This window comes from Apus apus, chromosome 4, assembly GCF_020740795.1.
Source record: "Apus apus isolate bApuApu2 chromosome 4, bApuApu2.pri.cur, whole genome shotgun sequence".
NCBI lineage: Eukaryota > Metazoa > Chordata > Aves > Apodiformes > Apodidae > Apus > Apus apus.
The window spans coordinates 14,107,391-14,124,567 of NC_067285.1; the positions used below are offsets into that span (position 1 = coordinate 14,107,391).

Below are 17,177 nucleotides of genomic sequence, written 5' to 3' on the forward strand. Positions count from 1 at the left end.
TTTCCTGCTTTGCTCTGTCTTAGCACAGGGTTTGGGGTGAGTCCTGGGGATGTTTTGGGCTGCTCTGCATCACTGCAAGGGCTTTGGGCATTGCTGCTACCCACTTGCTGCGTGTCCTCCTTCCAGCTGGGTCCTCTCACCCATGGGCCTGTCCAATGGATTTTTATCCTGCTGCCCTGGGAACAAAATGGTGTCATACTCTGAAGCCCATTGACTCCCTACAGATCTCTCCCCACAACAGCCCTGTCACCAAGGTCTCAGCAGCCACCCAGCACACCTGCACGAGAGGAAAGGTGATGCCCCAATCAAGACATGGATTCTGAGCAAGAAAGACATAGGAGCTCTTGAGCAGGTGCCTGCCCTGGGAAAAGCTGAGTTCCAGCAGGCAGGGAAGGGCTCGTGGCTGGGGCAGAGGGCACAATGGAGAGCTGAAGGCTCTTGTAGAGAGAGATCAAGTTGCAACATCCCGTGTGGGAGAATGAAGCACCTGGGCTCTACCTCATTGGAGACAGCCTGGCTCGGGTTGGGCACGGCCGGCCCAGAGGTGCCCGTGGGGCTCTCCCAGCCCAGCTCCTCTGCCCCCTCCCTGCGGGACCCCTCCTAAGGTGGGGCCAGCCAGCCGGGGCCTGTCCCTTTTAAGCCCTTGGAGCTGTTGCCAGCCGTGGCTTAGTGGGGTCCCCATCCTTTCAACTGGCTGTTCGGCAAATTAAGAGCTTGCTATTAGGCTGCTAATTAAAGGCACTTCATTAGCAGCAGGGGAGGCAGCGCCTGGCCGCAGCAAAATTGGATTCCTCTGAGCTGCCGTGAACCCAGCCTCTTTTCTCTGGGGCTGCGCCCCTTCGTGTCCAGGGAAGGCAGCTGCCCCGAGGCATGGCCAGGTGGGTACCAGTACCGGCCTACCGAGGTGCAGAGGCAACGTCTGCCCGACACGTCTGACTCGGTGGGAGAGAGGTTGGGGGGTGATGGGGGTGTTGGGTGATGTGGGGCTGCCTCTTTGTCCCCAGCCTCGGGGGTGATGCAAGGATGCCACCCTGCTTACAGTCCCCGGGGCCACCGCGGTTTGGAGGGCACATGCGGGGGCTCTCAGCCATGGCAGAGCATCACATCAGTGGTCCCGCTGTCCTCAGGCTTAGCCATGACCCCTCGGCGGACTGGGCAGTCCGGACGTGCTGGTCTGCCCCTGCCCCGGCAACTGGGGAGGCTCCCGGACTCCTCCTCCGGCCGCTCAGGCGCCTCCAATGAGCCCCGGGGCACCCAGGCTGCCTGCCCTGCCTTCCCTTCTCGTCCCGTCCCTCTCCTCCTCCTTCTTCCGTCTAACAATGGGAGAGACTAGCCAGGCCGCCGGACCGGGGCTGCCTTCCTCCCGTCCTCCTCTTCCTCCCTCCCCCCGCTCCCGCTACAGCCTCGCCCCGACGGTCGGGAAAGGGACCCCACAGCCCGACGGGGACATCACTGGGGTGAGCTCCCTTCGGGCTGGGGGGCGCTGCCCCATTCCGGGTCCCCGTCTGCCCCACTATGCTTCCCCCCCGCCCCCCAGCCCCTGCCCTCACACCCCCTGCTCCTTTTCCGGCTTGGGATTCCAGGTGGGATTAGCGGGGATTTGCTGTGCGTGAGCCGGGAGCTGCTGGGTGCTACGGATCCGGCTACTGTGCTGCAGGGGGAGGAAAGGGTGCCCTCCCTGCTGCAGGGCTGAGGTTTGGGTGCTGGGACGGGGGATTGCTCCCCGGGGTCACAGACTCACCCTGCCACAGCCTTGTCCCTGTAGGGCCATGGGTTGTTTATTGCCGCAGGGGAGACAGGCGGGTGCAGCACCTCTGCTGCTGGGGGGGTGGGCTGAATGCCTCTGGGGTCCTGCTTGGCACCCCGACCCCCGGCTGGGCTGGCCTCAACCCTCTCGGGCTGGGTCGGGACTGCAGGGTGTCCCCCGCAGCTGGAGCAGGTGACAGAGACACTAGTGAGGACAAGGGTTTAGGAGGTGGGTGCATGTGGCATTTTGGGAGGGCTGGGACTTGCCGTGGAGAAGTTCACCTCTCAGCGGTGTGGGTCTGCCAGGTGGGGAGGGGTGTGTGGGACAGCTGGCAGCAGAGCCATTTGGGTGCCCCCATCTACAGGAGGGGACGGGTGTCTCTCCCTCCTTCACCTGCCCCTTTCTGCCCCCTCCCAGCCCAGGGCAGGAGTCCCTGGGCCAGGCAGCCTGAGCTGAGCCACTGCCAGTGTCAAGTCTCACACTGCAGCCATGAGACCAGCAGTGGGGAAGCCGGATCTGCTGGGCTGAATGCTGGGTGGTGACATGAAGTGGTGCTCAGCACAGGGCTCTGTCACACTGGGGTCTTTGCTCTGGGCCGGGGACACCCCTACTATTGAAGGAGCAGGGACACAACGCAGCTCATACCATGTGTGAGCTTAGCCCTGCCAGCCAGGGCTGTGCTGATCCCTCATCCTCTTTCCCAGCATCTCACCTTTCCCCTGCTGTCAGTCACTCTCCTGGTGTCCTTCGGCTCCTCCATGCTCTATGGCTACAACCTCGCCGTGGTGAATTCACCGGCAGAGGTAAGAGACAGACAGCATCTTCAGGAACAAGGGAAGGGCTCTGCATCCCTCCCTGAGGGCAGAAGGACTGCTGCCCAGCAGACCCACATCACAATGCTGCATTTCCCTTGGGCAGTAGCCCACAAAAAGCAGCCCAAGGAGAGGGACCACGTGGGAGGGACATAGGAGCCTGTGTTCTTGTACCGCCCCTGGAAAGCAAGGACTGGGGAAAGCTTCCCCACAACCTCCTTCTACCAGCTCCAGCTCTGCCTGTGGCATCTCTGTGTTGTCCTTAAGCTCCTATGGTGCTGAGACTGGCTGAACAACCAGACCAGCACATCACAGACATGCCCAGTCATCTCCTGCCCCACATCTCCTGCAATGCTGTTAAACTTATGTAATTTCCCCTGTGGGGCTTGCCTTCCCTTGTCTTCCCCTTTTTCCCTGTGTTTGGTGCCTATGTGTCTCTCTCTGCCCTGCAGCACATAAAGGCTTTTTACAATACCACATGGTCCCAGCGGTACGGGCACGGGCTGGCTCCTGGCCCCCTGACCCTCCTCTACTCCCTAACTGTCTCCATCTTCGCCCTGGGTGGGCTGTTGGGCTCCTTGCTGGTGGGGGTGCTGGTGGAGCGGTACGGCAGGTAAGGGGGTGGCATGGGACAGGGTGGTCAAGGGGCAGGTCAGGGCTGCTTGCGTCCAACGGTTTGTGCCCTGCCAGGAATGGCACGCTGAGCCGCAGCACTCTCCTCGTCCTCCTGGCTGGTGGCTTCATGGGCTTCAGCCGGGATCTGGGGTCCCCTGAGATGGTGATCATCGGCCGCTCCATCACGGGGCTCCACTCAGGTAGGTGCTGTGGGGCTGTGCATGGCCCCTTCCTCACAGCACTGTCCCTTACAGTCCATTCCCAGGGGACTGAAGAAGACTCCATATACCCCATGCCCACAAGTTCTATGGTGGGATTCTCCATGGGTCAGACAGGGCCGCCTCCTTGGCCATGGGGTCCCCACCATGGATGGTGCTGGACATGGGAGAAGGTGCACTGCGATCCCTTCTGCCCCCCGCAGGTATCTGTCTCAGCGTGGTGCCCCTCTACCTGGGAGAAATTGCCCCCAAGAACCTGCGAGGTTTCCTGGGCCTCATTCCCAGCATCTTCATCTGCCTGGGAGTTTTCTTCGCACAGGTCCTCGGACTCCCAGAGCTGCTGGGCAAGGTGAGCACCGTACCCCAGCCCATGGGCACTGGACCCTGCTTTGCCCTCCCTCTGACATGTCCTATTTTGACTCCTCCCAGGACAAGTTCTGGCCCCTTTTCTTGTCAGTGGTGGCCATTCCTGCCTCCCTCCAGCTCCTGCTGCTGCACTGCTTCCCTGAGAGCCCGCGCTACCTGCTGATAGAGAAGAATGACATCTGTGGGGCCACCAAGGGTGAGGGGGTGTCCTGGGGGAGACTGGCTCCAGGAGGTGATGGTCTAAGGTCTTCCAAGACCAAGGTGCATCCTCACAGCATCCTTCTGCATCCAGACCTGACAGCCCACCATAGTCCTTATGTTTCAGCCCCTCTGTCACACGCAGTTGTGCTGTAGCATTTTTGGTGCCCATCATAATGGTGAGAGGCATCTCCTTGGTTCCTGTGGATGCTCAGCCCTTTGGGTCAGGAAGGTCTTCTAGGAAGGATGAGCCAGGACAAACCCAAGCCCTTGCCTTCTACCATACCTGTGAGCATCCACCCTGTGGTGAGCAAATGCATCTCCATGACCCCAGCTCTCCCTACAGCGCTGCGCCGGTTCCTGGGGACACCTGACGTGCAGGGTGTGATTGAGGAGATGAAGGAGGAGCAGCAGTCACTCTCCTCCGTGGAGATGGTTTCTGTCTGGCAGCTGCTGCGGGACCGCTCTGTCTGCTGGCAAACCCTCTCGGTGGTGGTGGTGAACGCTGGCATGCAGCTCTCGGGGATTGACGCCGTAAGCCCTGTGGGGTCCTTGCCCCCGGACCTGGCTCTGCAGAGGGCTGAGCTGAGACCTGGCAACTCATTTCATCAAGTTCTCTGTGCTGCTGGCTCACGCTAAGTCACCTCTTCGGCAGATCTGGTTTTACACCAACACCATCTTTGAGAACGCCGGGATCCCCGTGTCCCAGATCCCCTACACCACCGTGGGCACCGGTGCCATCGAAGTTGTTGCAGGACTTGTTGGGGTGAGTGACGGATGGACAGACAGACACAGCCCCTCAGTGCCAGAGGCCTGTCCCCAGCACCATTAAATGAGGGGTACTGGTTTGACCCCAAATGCCATCTGTGCCACATCACAGCCCCTTTGCTGGTAGGTAGAGGGTTTGGCAGGGAAATGGGGTGGGGAGATGGGATGACAGGGGCTCAGTTTGTGGCGCCACCTCTAGGGGGAGTGGGAGAATTTTGGGGCAAGTGGGTAGCAGGATAGATGGGGGGAGATGCCAGGCAAGGAGCAGGTTGGGGGGGGAGGGAGGGGACTAAGGGGTTCCTTCTGGCTCCCTATTTCATTGTCACTCAGTTATCAGAGCCACATGTCCCAGTCACCCCCCCTACCTCCTGCAGCCAACTACCAGCCTGGCCCTGGGCTAGCAGCCCTGGCCCCCCCAGCCAGGCCTCATTTAGCTGGAGAGTTAGCACTGGGCCAGGCAGATTTATGGCCCTTGTCCCATCTGCGAGTGTCACCTGGGGCCAGCCTGAGCCACCCAGCACTAAATCTGCTCCCTGACAATTAGAGAGATGGATGAGGGGTGGCTGCTCCCAGAAAACAGGCTGAGAGGGAGCTGCTCCCCTTTCCTCATAGCTCAGCCCACAGCAGAGTGAGGCCCCCCCCAAGTCACCCCCCTGCCTCTCCAAACTATGCCCCCTTCTTCCTTTCTCCCCTGCCCAAGCCATGGGGCTGCCCCAGCCCTGGGCAGCAGCCCAGCCTGCAGCTGGATTGCTCGGGAGCAGCCCCGCAAACGGCCCCCTATGGACGTGCTGAGATTGGTTATAAAATTACAGGCATTTGTTCTGCTGTCAATACCCTTCCTGCTCCAGCCACCATCGTGCTGCCTGCCCAGGCCCTGCCTCCCCTGCCTGGCAAATGCCCCGTGCCCAGCTCAGCACCTCTGCTCAGTCCCCATGTAAAAGTGGCCATGAGGCCACCCCTGACAGCCCTGACCCTGCACCCTAACAGGGCTCTGTGGGACCTCACTGCTGCCCAGAGCATGCTCACCCCAGGACCCCAGAGTCCTGGCTGTTCCCATGACCCACCCGCAACCCTGGAGCTCTGAGTTGGGGCTGTCCCTACCCTTAGATGCCAACAGGAGCATCCCTCCACCTGCAGCTCGATCTGGGGTTCAGGGGGCACCCTTGTCTCAGTGACAAGAATTCTTTCACTGTAATTACATCTTTAATTAGGAATTTAATAGCTCATTGTTCACAAACAAGGATGAATAGGAGTTTTAAAACAAAAATATGTATCAATTCTGGGCAAGCTGTAAGAGTCCATCAGGGGCTACCCTCCTCCTTCACTTCTTAGCACTATTCTTTTGTTTATCCCTGTCCTTGGAGCATCTTCTATAAGAAGGGCCCCATGGTCTCTGCTCTCCCTTGGCAGTGCTTCACCATTGAGAAGCTGGGTCGGCGGCCGCTCATCATCACCGGCTTCTGCGCCATGGGCATCTGCTCGGCTGGCATCACCGCCTCCCTGCTGCTGCAGGTAGAGTCCCACTACTGCCACCACCCTTTGGGCCACTGACGTGGCTGGGGCTGGAGCCTTGGGCCCCTTAATGAGGGCTGGGTGATAAAGGGGTGGGTATCACCTCGGGAGAAGCAGTGTGCACAGAGATGAGAGGTGAACCAACTCTTTCCAAGCAATGTTTTCCCTTCAAGGGGACTTCAAGGGAAGGAAAATTCAGAGCAAAAAGCAACCAAAAATGCCAAATCTAAGTAAGAAAAGTCCTACCACTTCTGGTAGGTTTTCTTCAGAAATAGTTGTCCCCAAGGAGAAAACTGTGAATGGGAGGTGGAGGGGTCTGCTGGGTTTTTCCTTGCCTGCCTGCTCCTGAGGGATGTTCCCACAGCTCTGGGGTTGTCTCAGCATCATAAGGCTGAATCTCACCAGCTTTGCCCCACATATCCTGTGGAGCCACTGTTCCCGAGGGCTACTGCTGAGCCCAGGGGAAGATGTGAAGCCCCATCCCAGAGTCACTGGGCATGGAGATCAGCTCTTTGTCCCCTTGCAGACCACCCTGCCCTGGATGAGCTATGTCAGTGTCGCCTGCGTGGTTGGCATCATCGCTGGCTTCTGCATGGGACCAGGTGGGTCTGGAGGTGTTGGAAGCAGGGGGCAGTGGGATGGAAATGGGAGCCCCGGGGGTTGAGGAACACTGGGGTTTGCAAGCAGGAGGCAGGACTGGAGCTCTGGCCCCTTTCCTGCAGCCAGATCCTGGTTTATTGTGCTGCACCCTTTGAGTGAGGCCCTGTCACAAGTCCCTCCAGCCCCACACATCCCCAGGGTGTGCTCCACCTCCTCCTCCTCATCCCTGCTCCCCGACCAAGTAGGGAGAAAGCCCTGGCAGCCTTCCCCAGACCTCTCTGGAGGTGTCTGGTGAGCATCATCCTGCCCTTAACAGAGTCTGGGCAAGAGAGTGAGCTTGAACAGTGAGGAGTGAAACCTGGACTGGTTTACCCGGTTGATGTATTAGCAGAGCTGTTAACAGATCTATAATTCATCCTCAGCCCAGACCTTATTCACTGTAATTATGTCTTTAATTGGGATTTTAATGGTTCATTGTTCACAAACAATGATGAATAGGAATTTTAAAACATATATATCTATATCTATTCTGGGCGAGCTGTGAGTAAGAGTCCATCAGGGGCTACACTCCCCCAGCACCAACAGTTTGGCCCATGGGTGCTGCTGGGCTCCAGCCCTTTGGCCATGAGGCTGAGAAAGGCAGCACGTGTCAATCTGGGGGTTGTTCGTGGCAGCCTGTCACCCGCACCCTTGATCTGTCCTCTCTCTCTGCAGCTGGTGTCCCCTTCCTGATGACAGCCGAGCTCTTCACGCAGTCGCACCGCCCGGCTGCCTACATCGTGGGAGGATCCCTCAACTGGCTCTGCAACTTCACCATTGGCTTCATCTTCCCCTTCTTGCAGGTACCGGTCTGGAGGGGCCCTGGGAGGAGGGAGGGATGGACAAAGCCCTGTTGCTCCACCAGGACAGGGTGTCAAGCCAGACTTAACCCTAGGGATGCCCATACTCCTGGCTTGGCTGGATTCTGACCAGAGCCAGCCCAGGGAGGGGTAACAGGAGGGGACACTGCCTCAGGCCATGCCCAACTTGGAGGTGCCTGGCTCTCTGTCCCTTCCCTGCTCTCTTATTGTCCCCAGATGTCAACTGGTGCCTTTTGCTACCTGGTTTTCTGTGGTGTCTGCCTGCTGGTGGCCCTGTATGTCTACTTCATCATCCCTGAAACCAAGAACAAAACCTTCATGGAGATCAGCCACATCTTTGCCACCCGACACTCCCGTCTCTCCATCCCAGCCCATCTCACTGGGATGATGAAGCTTGATGGCTATGGAGCCTTGGAGAGCAGCTCCTTGGAGGCTTCAGGCTCCAGCCTGCCCTGATCTGGGTGGTCTGGGGGCAACAACGGTGATGTAGGAGGCTGGAGACTGGGGAGGGAAGTGGGGCCAATTTGCTCAGACTCAATTAGCTCTGCATCTCCCAGGACATCCCACCACCATGCAGCTGGCAGCCAGGGAGTTCACATCACTCCTGGGTATGTGGACATGCCAAGAGGTGCCTGTGTGAGGTGTTTAATAAAGATAATTGCCTCCAGAGCCATTATTTGGTAAGTGCAGCCCAGGACAGCAGCGACTCAGAGTGTGCTGACACAGGTGGGTACTCCCCTGGTGCCAGGAAGCAGCAGAATGGGATGGGAGTCTCATCGCCCTCCCTGCTGTGCCTGGCTGGTCATTTTGTAGGAAGGGTGGCCAGGATGGCTCCTGGATTCTTGTCTCACCCCGGGTGGTCATGCAGAGGCTGCTGCAGAAGGGACAAGGAGCAGCTCAGAGCTGGGGGTGACCATCCAGCCTCTGTGCCCCATGCCCAGCCTGCTGGCAGCAGGTGGGAGCTGCCCGTTTTCTGGGACTGCTGTGGGCACAGCCTTCATGTGGCCTGGGAACCCTACAACAGCTTCCATGGACACCTTGAAGTCAGAGGCTCCCAGGTCAGCAGATCTCAGGAAGCTGCTGTTTGCAGGTTAAGTACAGTATTTTGCTCTGGTATTTTGCTAAAAGCTGAGTGGTGGAGAGAGCTGCATGGCCAAAACACTCTAGTGCCAACACAGATATGATTTATTTAATTGCAAATGATTTCACCCTCGTTTTTCCAGCTCCCCACTCTGTGATGGGCCCAGAGCCTGCATGTTTGGTGCTTGTGGTCCCTTGTTGGTGTGGTGGGCTCCAGCCCATGTGAGTAGCTCACCTTTTATGCATGACTTGGCAAAGCCTCCGGGTGCCTTGTGGGGTGAGTGGGCGCTGGGCCCATGTGGGGCTGGGACAATGCACTGGGCAACCCAGTATGGCCCATCCTCAGCAGCCAGCTGGGGGCTCTCCAGCACCTCAAGCTGTTTAAAGGACATCAGCCAAGGTGGGGGTCACAGCTCCACAGCATCAGCCACTTCCCACTCTGTCTCCCTCCCAGCCCGGCTGCTCTCGGCGCAGAACAGAGCGGTAAATATGTGCAGCATTACATATGTATAATGGAGTGTAAATAACCCCAAAAAGTGCATTGTAAATAGACTCCAAGTTTATCCTTTATTAATGAGGCACTGAGTGCCCTGCTGTTTTAGAGCAGCGAGACTTTCATAATATCAAAACCTAAATTACACTTGTGTCTCTCATTCCCAGCAAACGACAGCATCATTTCAGGCCTCTTTGCCACTTGTATTTATTTATTCTGGTATTTATTTATCTCTCCCACCCAGCATGCAGGGCAGCCTGGAAGATGCCCTTTGCAAGGGAGGCAATGCCCCCCCTGGGAGCAGCTCCCACCCATCCTGGAGTCCTGACATGGTCAAGGAGCCACTGTTGCCTTATGGCCAAGGACTGCTTGGTGCTGGCTGGTGAGATTGGGTAGACCTGGGAAACATGGGGCTGGGATCCTTCTCTGTCCAGGGCTTCAGGCACCTCCACAGCCAGACATTCCCTACTTCCAAGGTCTGGAGGTCACTAGCAAAATCCTATGGCGCGTTTTGGAAATCCTCGTGAGGGTACCATGCCAAGGCATGCATCCTTCCTCCTTCCATTAGGACCTGGGAGGACAGGAGCAAGGAAACTGCATGCTCATTGGCCCCAATTTCTCGTCATCTTTTTCTTTAGGAAATTGAGGCAGGTTCTCTGTTTAGGGCTGTCAGTCCAAGCTGGCCCACACACCCTGGGTATGGTAGCCTTGCAAAAGAGGATTTGGGCTTCCCCTCTGCTTACTTGGCCCAGGAAAGAATTTTCAGCTACGCTGTGGCAGGCATCTTGGGAAGGGAATGGCTGCATGCACCCCAAGCTGCTTCCCCAAGTCCAAAACAGCTCTTTGGATTCAGGCCTCCCAAATCACTGGTTCAGTTTGGTGAGGATAAGGCTGTATCCTCTAGCGTGTCCAAACAGACCTTGAACAATGGGAGAAGGTGCAAAGAAGAGTAAGAAGAGTCCAAGAAATTAATGTTGATGCCTGAAAATACTCCTAATTCTCTTAAGGTCTGAAGAAATTAAGATGAAGGTGACTTTTTCCGAATGTCTAAGTACCATCTTGTGATGTATCCAATGCTGGAGGGCGTGTGGGTTTAACCACCGAGGTATGCACATGCTGGGCTGGAGCTTGTACCAGCCAAACTGGAACGGGAAAGAAGGTCCTTTTGGAAACAAAAGGAAATGGTCATAACCAGCCTCTCTGTCTGCAGCCTGAACTGGACACTTTTGAGGGGTTTGGGGGAGATTTAGCCCCTCCAGAGGCCCCAGCTCCTTGGGGCCATTCAAAGCAGAGAAAAGCTGGCAGAAGAGACAGCTTGGTGTGGGACTCCAACACTGATCGTCTCTGGTTTGTCCTCAGGAGGGGGGAGACGTGGCCATGGGGCTGCATGGCAGTGAGGTCATGATTCATCTGGCACCGCCCACCATGTAAAGCAGCCCATGATGACAAGCACCTGAGACCCCACCTAAGCTTAGCATCAATGCTCATTGGGGTTTTGAGACTGCAAGATGGACACTGCCATCCCCCAGTTCCCCACCAGTGTGAGCGAACACATCTTCAGTTAATGCATGGGAGGGCAAAAATAAGGGAAAAGGGTCCCCTCTTTTTGGATACAGGGTTTTTCCTGTAGGAGCACCTCTGCCCTCAGTAATGTTCCTGGAAAGGGGTTACAGAGGTCCTGGCTGCACTTTGGTGTTGGCAAAACTTAAGCCGATGAGCTGTTGCACCCCCAAAATTAGGTTTCCCCCCCCCAAAATGAGAAGTTTTGGGATGGAGCAAGAACATCTGGCTGGGAAGGGTGACGTCAGCCAGGAATAGAACCTTTTGGTACCTTTCCCTTGTCTTTGCTTTGCACAGTGGGGGCAGAAGTCCTGCAAGAAGGAGACAACGATGTGGTGGGGGTGGTGTGCCCGTTCCAGGTGCCACAACTCTATGCATCCTCACACTGTGGTAAACCTGGCTCACTCCCAGCTGAAAGCCATCCTGCAGCAGGGGCTCATCTCCTTGAAGTGCAGAGCCAGCTCCAGCTGAGCCTGTGGTTCATATGGACTCTGCTCAAGTGCCTTTTTGCAGGGAAAAACCTAAAATGGGTGATTTTTTTAATGTGTTCCAGATAACGGGCACCCAGCTGGAACCCAGCACTTCAGAGGAGTGAAGAACAGTGATTTATTTCTTTTAAAAACCTAAATTATTCCCTCAGTGTCAACCAGACCCCCTAAAACCTCTTAAAAAGCAGATCAATAAATACATATAAAATGAACAATTTAAGGGTGTATTTGGGAGGGGGGGGGGGGGGGGGGGGGGGGGGAGGTGTTTGCTACCCTATAGAAAAAAAAATATAATAATTCTACCTGTATGTCAGCAGATCCATGGCTGGGGTCCTACAGGAACAGGTCTCTGCAGAGGGCACAGCGGGCCAGGGCTGATCCTGGAGTGGGTGCCCAGGGCTGGGGTGGCCGAGGCGAGGGTGCCCAGTGGAGGGTGCTGGCACCAGCAGATGGCACTCCCAGAATTTATTGCTACAGCAAGCTGCCTCTCAGAGAGCAGTCATGTAGGAGATGTCCTATTATATGGGCAGTTGACTTTAATAGTCATTGTGTGCTTAAAGCACAGCAAAACAACAGTGGGGAAAAAAAAAAAAATTAAAAAAAAATCCCCACTCCACTTGGATGGCCCTTTTCCCCCCAGCCCTGCTAGTCTATTTGTACAGTAAATTAAAAATATGAATCACTTCTCTCTACTGCCTCCCCAAACACTCATCCTGTCAGGCTCTGTGTTGTCTTCATTTGTATTACCTTAATTTAATGTTAATTATGTTCTTCATTTACAAAGAACAAGCATTTACACTCCCTGTCTGGGGATTTTCCACGCTCACAGTCTCCACAGACTGGGATGTGAAGGGGAGCAGTGGAGGCAGTGGCACTGGGGAGGGGGCTGTTAGCAGGGCTGTGGGGACAGGAGGGGAGCAGGGTTGCTCCTGTGGCACCCCCGGACGGGCCGGGGACAATGAGCGCTGTTGCTTTTCGATTTATGAAACCTATGGCTGCCTGTGCTGAAATCCCCCCTAATAAATCCTTTTAAAAAGGTCCTTGGCCAATGGAGGGCAGTGATTTATGGTGGGGACCAGGGGTGGAGGGGTTTGTTGCCAGGGAAAGCTGGGGACCTGGCTGGGGATGTCATGGGCTGGGAGCACGGCCACTGCTGGGCAGTGCCAAGGAAACTTCCTGGACACCTTTTCCTTGACATCTGCAGACTTGTCAGGTGATTTGGTAATGGAATGACCTGTAACCATGGTGTGGAGGAGGACTGCTCTGTGCCTCAGTTTCCCCATCAGCACCTGGACACAATTAACTCTCTCCCAGCCCTCCCCATCCCAGAAACTCCTGGCTGGGGTGACAGCCTCAGACACTGGCTGAGGACCCAAACTTTTGGGGACACTAACAGAAATGTCTCTCTGTGTGTGTCCCCATGTGCACATACATAAAGTGCCCAGATCTCTAAAAAAAAAAAGCCACACACCTGTATCCAGCCTGACCCTCCTTGGAACAGAGCCTGTGTCCGGAACAACGAAGGCTGGAAAAAAAGAAAAAAAAAAATAAGATCAATTAAGGAAACCACTAGAAGCCTTCCTGGGACTTGGGACTCACGTGTCACTTCACGGCCTGCCCCAGCCCATCCCCTGGGATGGGGAGAATGTGGTAGTGAAAGCTCTGTGCCCAGCCCCATTTTCAAACTTTGTGCCCACCCTTCTGCACTAAGCAGGGTTTGAGCCCTGCCCACAGCTGGCTGCTCCCTACCAGTGTCTGGTCCTCTGGCCTCATGTCCAGCTGCAGGTCAGAGACATCAGGGACTTCTCCAGGGGAATCTGTGTGTGGGATCTGAGCAAAGGAAGAAGAATTTTGGACCTTATTTCTGGTTAACCCCCCTGGTCTGTGTCAGAGCTCCTGGAGTCTGGTTTTCTATGTAAATCAGGGTTGTACCAGGACATGGTAGGAGCTGGGATGGCAGCAAGCAGTGCTGGCTGAGCAACATCCACCCCAAAATCCTCCCAAACACCCAAAAACTAATAAAAAAGAAAAGAAAAAAAAAAAAAAAGGCACTCAAACCTTCCTATTCTGAATGTTCACAGGAACCACCACAAAAGCACAGAAAACAGAACCACCCCAAAACCCCACAGTGCCACACACCCTAGGCTGCCCACACACCTTCTCATCACCACCACCTGTTTCCATGGCAACAGCCAAATATGATGAGGTGAGAACCTGACCCCTTTCCCGCTGAGCCAGCCCCAGGGCCTGGGCAGGTCTCCTCGCTGGCTGCTCCTGGGAGATGGGTCATAGGTTTGGCCCTCCAGACTTTGCCCACCTCTCACTGTGGGTTTTCACCCTCCCAGGATGCCCGCGTGTAGCTGCAGAGCCTGGCTGTGGGGTGCTCAGCCCCCTCTGCCTTGACCCCAGCCAGCGGCAAACCCTTCAGGGTTGCCTTCCCCCTGCTCCCCATCCTGCTGCCACGCAGGGCTGAGGCCACTCACTTTGTGACACGAGTGGCTCAAATAAGCCCCGCAGGACAAAATCCCCAAGGGGGCAAGGTGGGAGGGGGGGGGCCACCATCTCCACCATCCTCCCCTGGCTATAACTGCACCCTCCCTGTTCCCGTGTGTTCTCCCTTATTAACAATGACCTTTCCACCGCGCTCGCCGCCGATTCCCCAGCCCCAAATATCTTTTAAATGGGTTTCAGGAGCTGAGGTGGCTCCGCTAAAAGGCCACAGCCTCGTGTCCCCCCACGCCACAACCCCCCGTCCCCACGCCGTGCCGCCCATGCTCGCACTAACATTTTAATTAATGACAATGGCTTTTTTTTTTTTTTTTTGCATCCCCTCCCTTCCCTCCCCCCCCCCCCCCCCCCCGCTTCTCCCCTCATAAGCACTTTAATGTGTGTTCGCAGCCCGGCTGATCCCCACAGCCATGGAAATATTAGGTTGACGGATGTGGTCTGTCGCCAGTGCTCCCTCAACGGGTCCGCCTGTCAGCTCGCCGATGATGACATTAACACGGGAAGAAAGTGATGACAAATGCCCGTTATCAGGGAACGAGGCCTGTGACAAATCGCACGGCGCCTCGCGAGCAGCCCCATTACGCTGTAATAAAAAAAGATGGATGGCTCAGCGCACCGGGGCCCCGTGCTAATGCGATTTCGCCTGGTCTCTCCGGGTTCTAATTAAGGCAGAAAATGGAGAACGAACAGGAGTCCCGAGTGCCCGCCCCCAACCCCCCCCCAGCCCCTCCAACACCCTTACAGTGATGGGTGCTCGCCCTGGGGGATGGTGCCACCCCAGTCACCCCAAGTGTCTCAGCCACCTGGGAGAGAGGTTTTGGTGGGGTTGATAGACAAGAGGTGCAGATGTCTGGGGGGGGCTTGTGGTAGAGGTGGGAGCTGGGGCGGACCCTCCAGCCTATGCCTGTGTGTCCTGCCTCTGCTGGGTGGGCTCAAGGCTCCTCCATCCAAGGCAAAGGGAGGAGGGGAGGACACGGCCACCATCAAGTGCGTCACTCGCAGACAAATGTCACCTCACCATCTGCTGCAGCATGTTGGGCGGGGGGTGGGGAGCGCTGTGCGAGGGAGAGGGACAGCATCACCCTGGGAGGAGGCTCAGCCACTCTGGAGCAGGGACGTGACCCCGGCCACCAGGTCTTGTGGGGACAAGGAGGGAGTGGACATTGGGGGGTGCTGAACAGTGCCTGAGGGGTCCCTCAGTTGCTCAAGGGAAGAAGCAGCTTGCTTTGGGACAGGGGTGAGGGAAGGTAGCTGCAGGGTGGTTAGACCCTCTTGGGGGACACAGCTGTCTGTACCCACCGAGCACATTTCTGGCTGTGCCCTTGGTGGCAAGGAGATGGCCACAGCTGCCAGCAGGGGTGAGAGAGTGACATACCCAGCACCTGCTGGAGGAGAGGGGCTGCGAGCCCCCTGTGTGAGGTGCACAGTGAGGATGAGCACCCCCTGGCCCCGGGATGGGATGCCCAGGCTGCAGATGCTGGCGCTTCTTCCAATGGACCCTGCACCTCCCCGCTGCCACCCACCCCACTGCCTGTGTGCCCCTCATCCCCACACAGCACCCCAGCAAGGGGGTAGGTCTGCTCCCCTTCCACACCTTTGCCCACGTGTGGAGCCAACAAGTTATTTACCTTGTGCCAGGCAGCCTGTAGGTTTAGGCTCTCCATTTCTTTTGCACCTTCACAACTCCAGGCAGGACACAGAAAGGGGATGTCACTGTCCTTGGGCGAAGGATGCTCAGATGAAAGTTGCTCCCTGTCCAAGCACCACGCAGCTCTGACCATGCTTTTGAAAGTACTTTTTCTTTTCAGTGCAGCGCTGGATTTCTTTTGGAGGGATCTGCAAGTGATCCGTGCCATGTCCTGGCCTTCAAAGTGGGTTTGACAAACTTGAAATATTGCTGGAGCAAAACTGACTCCAAATGGCAACTGTTCTCAATGGGAGCATCCCAGCTCTGTAGGGAAAGCTGTCAGTCTGAAGCCAGACTCACCTACCTGTAGTCATCCACTTTTACATCCCAGATCTAATTCTGGGCCCGTTCAGAGTACGGAGCTGAGCAATGTCCTCCAACAGCTTCTTCTGAATGAAGTTCAGCCTCTGGTGCAGCCAGCAGCATAGGTTTGTTCTGCTCTTCTGAAGCCAGAAGCAGCACAGAGGCCATGGAAATTATTTCAAACAAATCACCTTTGCTCAGGGCTGGCTGGGAAAGCACTGAGCTTCAGCTTCTGCAGCAGGTTCAAGCCAGGGTACATCCTTCCACAGCTGGGCTGAGCTTTCCATGCTGCATCCAGACTTGTCAGTGGCCAGTGCTCAAGGATGGTGCAAGCCACACATGGTTGCCTGAATCTGGCTTAGTCCTAAGAAAGACTCTGAAAAAAAAATAAATTACCCCCACAATGTTGAAAAATGCCCTGCAATGAGGTCAAGTGAAGGACATGATAAATAACTTGGGGATGGGTTGCTGGCAAGGACACAAGCTTTCACTGAAGCCTTGCAAACAGGGAGCAGAAGTGTGTGTTATTGGTTGGGTGGCACAAGCATCAGTCTAGATAATGGCAGATCTCTCAGCTTGCAAACAGTAGCAGGAAGCCTGGTGGGACCACAACAGACCCATTGAATCCACAGGACAGCCAGGCAGGGCCAGGAGAGGCTCGCAGAGCCCTGCGTGTCTGGCCAAGGGGGTGGCAGCCAGCATGGCCCAGCCCTTGGCAGGAAAGCCCACCAAAAATGAGCCCTTCCCACTGCAGGCAGGCAGACAGTGCTCTCTGGGGGAAAATCCTAATGGCTACACAGATAGCGTTTGTCACCTTCTCATCCTTCCCCAGCAGAAAGTAAAGGCTGCATCACATATGCAGCATCAACCTGAAATCTGGGCAAGACCTGTGGCATTTAACTCCATTCAACAGCAGTTCAAACAGCAAAAACCTGGTCCCAGTCCAGTCTGGGGGGTGATGTTAGGAGAGATGCTTGTGCAGACATCTCGTGGGGATGCATTTGTCACCCCAGGGAATGTCTCAGCCTCAGGACCCTTCACTGCTCCTGGGACCCCACGTACCTCCCTGTGAGTGAGTCCAGGGCAGGGGGTGAATCACTGTATTGTTCAAACACTTCCATAGAGCTTCAAGAGTCAGGAACTTTGTTCTTCTTGTGCGCTTCTTTTTTTTTTATGTTCTCCTTTATCACCAGACAGTGGAGAGCTCTCAGTGTGTGGCCAGGAGTGGGGCAGGTGACTTTTATAGCATCTCCAAGGGCTCCCCTAACCCACTCAGACCACCTAGACTGGCAGGTCAGGGTGGCATCATCCCAGTACTGCTTGGTGGGTACACAAATATCAACACTAACAGCTTCTGCAGGC

General features: G+C 56.0%; 1 protein-coding gene across 4 annotated transcripts; it reads left to right on the plus strand.

Annotated features, from left to right (window-relative positions):
- Positions 1 to 2,454: 2,454 nt before the first annotated feature.
- On the plus strand, positions 2,455 to 11,524 carry LOC127384761 (solute carrier family 2, facilitated glucose transporter member 9-like). Of its 4 annotated transcripts, none has more exons than XM_051619643.1 (12): positions 2,455 to 2,550; positions 3,012 to 3,172; positions 3,250 to 3,374; positions 3,596 to 3,741; positions 3,822 to 3,954; positions 4,303 to 4,490; positions 4,612 to 4,722; positions 6,135 to 6,236; positions 6,763 to 6,838; positions 7,551 to 7,678; positions 7,913 to 10,810; positions 11,127 to 11,524. In XM_051619643.1, exons 1-11 carry the CDS (start codon positions 2,506 to 2,508, stop codon positions 8,150 to 8,152), a joined length of 1,455 nt encoding a protein of 484 aa, XP_051475603.1. In that variant the 5' UTR covers positions 2,455 to 2,505; the 3' UTR covers positions 8,153 to 10,810; positions 11,127 to 11,524. The 4 variants fall into 4 exon arrangements, with proteins under 4 accessions (XP_051475603.1, XP_051475604.1, XP_051475601.1 ...); XM_051619644.1 differs by having other exon boundaries at positions 7,913 to 10,374; positions 10,629 to 11,524; XM_051619641.1 differs by having other exon boundaries at positions 7,913 to 9,651; positions 10,277 to 11,524.
- Positions 11,525 to 17,177: the final 5,653 nt, after the last annotated feature.